Here is a 6,366-nt window from a genome sequence, read left to right on the forward strand (position 1 = left end):
TTACAGACTTGGAGGTAAGTACAAGGACATACAAACTACATACAAACAAGGATCAGAGAGGGAGAGGGAGAGGAAGAGAGAGAGAGAGATTGAGAGAGAGAGAGAGAGAGAGAGAGAGAGAGAGAGAGAGAGAGAGAGAGAGGGAGGGAGGGAGGGAGGGAGGGAAAGAGGAGACAGAACCCCCAGATCAGTAGAGTGGAGACCCCAAAATGGAGCTAAAGGGCTGTGGCAGTGATGCAATCTGTGGACGTGCACTCACTGGAGGCAGGGTGGGATTTTCAGCTAGGGCCTCTGGAGAGTCACAGATACACCAGAAACAGCTGTGAGAGGTGGAGCCTCACACCTTATACAGAAACGGCATCACGAACACTATACAACACTCAAAGACCACTGGGCTCTATTGGCTAAGCCAGGCATTTTTAGACTCGAGATTAAAAGGGTGGGTAATAAATGGAAATATTAACTTTTTTTTTTAACCTCAGCAAACTTAAAGTTTTGTTTTTTTTTTTTTTTTTTTCCTGAAAAGACAAATACAAGCAAGGGGAGGAACAAATCACATCGTATACAATAAAGTTTGTAGTAAACTATGAAGAACTCATGAGAAAGCCTAACTTCAAACAAAAATATAAAAATAAAAGCACTCGTGGGTATGGCCCAGTGTAGAGGCTCTGGTTCCACCGTGGGGGTGGGGGGATCAACACTGAGTGGGTTTGTTTAGACACTTTGACAATGAAGAGTATTTGTGAGTGATGGGTGGCCACACAGGAGAGTTCTAGGCTGTTCACCATTAGGGGAATAAATGCATGCTGTTTGAAGTTAGCATACAAAGTAATGTTTTATCATGGCATGTTCAGATGTGTGCGTGTGTGTGTGTGTGTGTGTGTGTGTGTGTGTGTGTTGTTGTTGTTGTTGTTAAGCTTGGTTCTAATTCATGCACCTTCCTCCATGCTCTGCCCTCTGGCAGCTCCTTCCTTCCTGAGGGCAGTCCCTCCTCCTACTGAGAATCAAGTGTTCACTGTGTCCCTCTGCAATGACTAAAATTAAGGAGTTCAGTACCTCGTGCTTTCAAGAATGGGACACATTCCGAAATTGTATGATCACCTTTTTGGGGAGCAGGAATTGAACCCACAGCCTTAAGAACTCTCGTTTTGCAGGCCCTAAGCAATGCCTCTAGCCCTGAGCATCCACTCTGGAAACCGCTTACCCACTAGATCCCACACGCTCATTCCTAGGTGGAATGGAAAATAAATATGTTCACACACAAACACTTACATAGATGTACTTATAGCAACCCTAAGCTACACAGGTGGAAGGAATGGGGAAGAAATGGCTGCTTTTTCAGAGGACCGGAATTCAATTCTGGGGGCGAGGGACACACAGGCTTACAGCCACCTCTAACTCCAGCTCCAAAGGTTCAAGGCCTCTTCTAGGTGTGTGTGAAGGGGAGGGGCGGGAGATAAACCATTGTGGGGTCTATGCCAATGGGGCTAGAATGAGGGAAGGGGAGGGGAGGAGAGAGCAGTGGGGGCGGGGGAACACCTTGCTAAAAGGGGGAGGGCCAGACTAACTCCTTGCCTGTGCCTTGGTCTAAAGCGCCTTTTTATTTTTTATTTATTTATTTATTTTTGCTTTTTCTGGCTGGGCTGCTAACTTTGAACCTAGTTGAAGAACAGTTAATATTTGTAGAGGATTGTCAGGGGTACCCACCTGAAGAAATAGTTACCGCAATTTGAAGTCCCTCTCGCCCTCCGTGGTTCTCCCATCGGAAAAAGGTCTGTGGCGTCTGGAAACCGGGGATGGGGTGTGTGGGTGTGGGTGTGGGGGGCGTTTGAACTTGAGCAGAGCAGGGCGCTTAGGCGGGACCCTGGGGATGGCGCTCGGCGTCGCCTTCATTTCGCTGGGCTCTAGCGAAGCGGCTCGGGCGAAGGATAACCCAGGCCTCGCCCTGCGCGGTCCCCGAGGCCCGGGCGCGCGGCGTGTGCGGGACCCGGCGGGCGAGCGCGGGGCGAGCGCCGGGCGAGGGCGGGCGAGCGCGGGGCGGGCGGGCGGCGGGCGCGGGAGGGACGCCGCAGCTCGGCTTCCGCAAGGCCGCCCCATGGCCCCGCCGCGCCCGCCCCGCCTGCTGCCCGCGCTGCGCGCCCTGCTCTACTGGTCCCTGGTGTACGGCTACTGCGGGCTGTGCGCCTCTGTCCACCTGCTCAAACTTTTGTGGAGCATCGGCAAGGCACCGGCGCAGACCTTCCGCAGGGCGGCCCGGGCAAACCCTCCGGCTTGCCTGAACGACCCCTCCTTGGGCACCCACTGCTACGTGCGGATCAAGGTGAAGGCCGGCGCGGGCGTGGAGCCAGGGGAGGGGAGCGTGACGCGGGTGGGAGCCGTGGAGCCGTGGGAGCCGTGGGAGCCGCCGGTGCCAAGGGCGCCGGGACGACGCTTCCAAGATGCCTCCGGGCTACCAGGACGCGCTGTAGGCACCGGGAGGGGAAGCCGGAGGGACGGGACTGGGGGCTGGTCCGCCGGTCAGTCTGTCTTTCTGATCTCTCCTTATCGTGGGGGGGGGCAGGCGGGGGGGGCGTATTTTCTGAATATGGAATTTCTCTAACCGGATCTTCCTTCTGCTCCCTTTCCTACTGCAAGGAGAAGCTGTCTCCTGTCACCTTTTTTTTTTTTTTTTTTTTTTTTTTCCTTTTAAGGGCTCCATCAGGTGCAGAACGATGCTCCTGGCGATGCCCTGCTGGCTCATCCAGATTTTGAAATGGAGCGAGTGGACTGTTCTTTAGAAAGCCATTTCTAGTCTCAGATGACCTAGGCAGCACTAAATAATAAAGAAACAGTTTGTGTCCATGAGGAAGGAAGCGGATGTAAAGAAGTCAGGGACCAGAGGGATGGAATAAAAAGTAGGTGTCCACTTCTCCTTAATAAAGCTCCATTCGGTCTGCTTTAAAAAAAAAAAAAAAAAAGAGTGCCAGCCATGCAAACAGATTTTCATTGTCCGTGCTTGTCCCAGCTTCTGTCACAGCCCACAGACGTTCTTTTTCCTGATGCCAGGTGGTGGAGTGAAACACTCTCTGTGATTCGCCTTTCAAAGGCAGCTCACAAGGAGATATTTATGTTACTGAGTCCTTACTTTCTACCAGCAGCTAAACTCCCCAGCAACTGGGATTCATAAAGACAAGAGGAGCCTGAAACCAATGTAAGAATTAAGTGTGTTCATGTTTGGAGAAGAAAAGAAAAAACGAAGAGAAAAGAAAGAAATGAAATTAAACCCAAGTCCAACAGACTTAGAACTTAGTGTAATTCTTGATTGTAATTTCCAGCCTGGCATATACTCAGTACAATAAAATACTTGTTAAATCCAGTCTGGCGGCCATCCTCCAAGACTCACCGCCACTAAAGTAAGCTTTTTAAAGGTAACAGTAAAGTCTGTTTAAGTGTCCAGCTTTAGGACAGATGCAGCTCATGAGTTCCATGGAACCAAGAAATTGACACAGTAGCCATTCCAGTCACCTAGACACCACATTCCTCTCAGATGCCTTCCCAGGCGAGTGCTCTACCACTGAGACTGAGCCGCATCCTCAGCCCCCCACCCCCAGCCCCCTCACGCCCCAGGCCCCCACCCGCACACTTACCACCCACCCCCGCCCTCCCCACCCCATCCCCACCTCTGCTTCTTCAGGACTCATGTGCTGATTTGGGCCCCACTGTGGGGCAATCACTCTGCCATTGCTCTACAGCGACAGCCCTCGGGCCCCAGCTTCTAAGGGACAGGGACAGAGTTGAGGGACACAGCTAAAGGCCAGAGACAAAGCCCATGCTCAGCTCTGGACTTGTACTCTTCTTTACATTCAGAGATTTTTGCTTCCTTTCTTTTATGTTTTCCCATCTCCTTGGTGTTTGCTGCATCCTTTTCTTGTTGGCAGTCCTGTCCTCTCCTTGGGCAATCACCTCCCCAATGCAGAGTGAATTCTTGGGCACTGCTAGAAACAGTGGAGGTAGAAGGAAAAGGCCCGTGGTGGTGGTGGGGGGGTGGCATATATGAAACACTCACGATTGTAGTGTGGGAAGGAGGCACCTAAAAATAAGAGAAGGGGTGTGAATTACATAAGTGATGGTACAGCTCTTGACGGAGATCTGAGGGAGAAAAAAAATATGTGAAATAGACTTAGAAACTGAATTTCAGGTGGGAATTAATTACGTATCCGTCCAGGGCATGCACGAAATGGGACACCCCCACTAAGACGAAAGCTATGTCGTGACGTGATGACATTTGTGCTTCCGAAGTTTGTGGTAGAGCAAGGAAGAGGGGTATTCCCAGGGGAATACCACAAAGGGGAATCAGTCCAGTTATCCTATTGATAACTCATGTTGCTAAATTAATATTTGTTTCTTCACGTTAAAAATAAGTCAAGTGAGAAATTTGTTGGTGAGGCGGAAGCACTAAACGCCTTAATTTTGATGCCCGGGTCATCACGCTATCCACGTCTTCTTCCCCTTTCAGGATTCGGGGCTGAGGTTTCACTATGTTGCTGCTGGAGAAAGGGGCAGACCACTAATGATGATGCTCCACGGGTTCCCAGAATTCTGGTAAGCTTCCCAGCTAGCTTCTGCTGCGTTAACACTTAGTCCCTTAGGTGCTGCTGTGAAAGAACAGGTTGTTGGTTTTTTGGTTTTTTGGTTTTTTGGTTTTTTTTTGGTTTTTCAAGACAGGGTTTCTCTGTGTAGCCTTGGCTGTCCTGAACTCACTTTGTAGATCAGGCTGGCCTCGAACTCACAGTGATCCGCCTGCCTCTGCCTCCCGAGTGCTGGGATTAAAGGTATGCGCCCACCACGCCTGGCTCGTTTTTTTGTTTTTTGGTTTTTTGTTGTTGTTATTGTTGTTGTTTTGTTTTGGCTTGGTTCTGGAGGCTGGGAAGTCCAAGAACAGGATCCGTGGTGGAAAGACAGGACAGTGACAGAGGATAGATTTGCACTTAACCCCACGAGGTCAGATAGCTTGTGGCCTAATCACTAACAAGTCCTCCTCTCGACACTGTCACAGCAGCAGCTAAACGTTATCATTGGGTTTTGTAGGGGGCAAATGCTCTAAGTGTAGAACTGATCGTAGAATCACTTTCCCAAGTGACAACTCCGGAACATCCCAGAACATCCCTGAAGCCACAGCAGCAGTTTCTCTCCTGATCTTAAAAGCATACAAATATACAGCCATCCTAATTTTTTGAGACAGAGTCTTCCCGTGTTGCCTAGGCTGGCTGTGCTGTCTTAATTCGGTTTTTATTGCTGTGAAGAGACACTATGACCACAGCAGCTCTTACAAAGGAAAGCATTTCATCGGGGCTGGCTCACAGTTCAGAGCTTTAGTCCATTGTCATGGCGGAAAGCATGGCGGCATGCAGCAGACAGGGTGCTGGAGGAGGAGCTGAGAGTTCTACATCTTGATCCACAGGCAGCAGGAGGGGACTGTGTCACACTGGGTGTCACTTGAACATATACATGACCTCAAAGGCCATGCCCACAGTGACATACTTCCTCTAACCAGGTCACACCTCCGAATAGTGCCACTCACTCCCTATGGCCAAGCATTCGCGCATGAGTCTCTGGGGACCACTCCTGTTCAAACCACCACACAGGCCTTCACTGCACACCCCTACTCCTTCAGTGCACACCCCTACTCCTTCAGTGCACACCCCTACTTCCTTCAGTCTCCCAAGTGCTGGCCTTACAGACGTGCACCACCCCTAACTCTGCTTTTTCCTCTGAAGATTTAAAAAAGTCTTCTAATGTTTCAATTTTCTGAATTTTCAAGTTATGAAACATTTCCTGAAGAGCAACTACTGTGGGTAAAATACAATCCTGGGTGAGGAAAGGAGATTCTGTGCAAACCACAGCCTTGGAGTATTCAGCAGGAAGCTTCGGGCGTGGTTAGTTGAGAAGGCAGAGCGAAGACATAGTCATGGGTACATACGAATGCTGGTCCTATCAAAGGCATAAATGTTTTAAAGTAAAAAGAATGCCAAGGGGGCTGGAGAGATGGCTCAGAGGTTAAGAGCACTGCCTGCTCTTCCAAAGGTCCTGAGTTCAATTCCCAGCAACCACATGGTGGCTCACAACCATCTATAGTGAGATCTGATGCCCTCTTCTGGCCTGCAGGCAGAACACTGTATAATAAATAAATGGCCTATAGCCAAAAATTTACAGTGGTTACCACCCTTGTCTATTTGTATGCTTAGAATAAAATATCAGAACAGAGACTTACTTCCCACAGTTGTAGAAGCCAAGTTGCTCAAGATTAAGCCCTTGGGAGAGTCAGTGTCTGGTAAGGGCCCGGGCCCCCCCTTTTTTTTAATGTGCTTGGTTTCTCTGTCCTTCAGG

General features: G+C 49.8%; 1 protein-coding gene across 1 annotated transcript in view; it reads left to right on the top strand.

Moving 5' to 3' along the window:
• Positions 1–2,087: 2,087 nt before the first annotated feature.
• Positions 2,088–6,366, top strand: part of Ephx4 (epoxide hydrolase 4) — a 26,054-nt gene continuing 21,775 nt past the window's right edge. Inside the window, exons 1-2 of the mRNA XM_051170330.1 lie at positions 2,088–2,320; positions 4,496–4,581. Of these exons, the coding sequence (XP_051026287.1) occupies positions 2,096–2,320; positions 4,496–4,581 (311 nt within the window). The 5' untranslated portion in view covers positions 2,088–2,095. The remainder of the gene's footprint in view (positions 2,321–4,495; positions 4,582–6,366) is intronic.

Source organism: Acomys russatus, chromosome 28 (assembly GCF_903995435.1).
Source record: "Acomys russatus chromosome 28, mAcoRus1.1, whole genome shotgun sequence".
Lineage (NCBI taxonomy): Eukaryota > Metazoa > Chordata > Mammalia > Rodentia > Muridae > Acomys > Acomys russatus.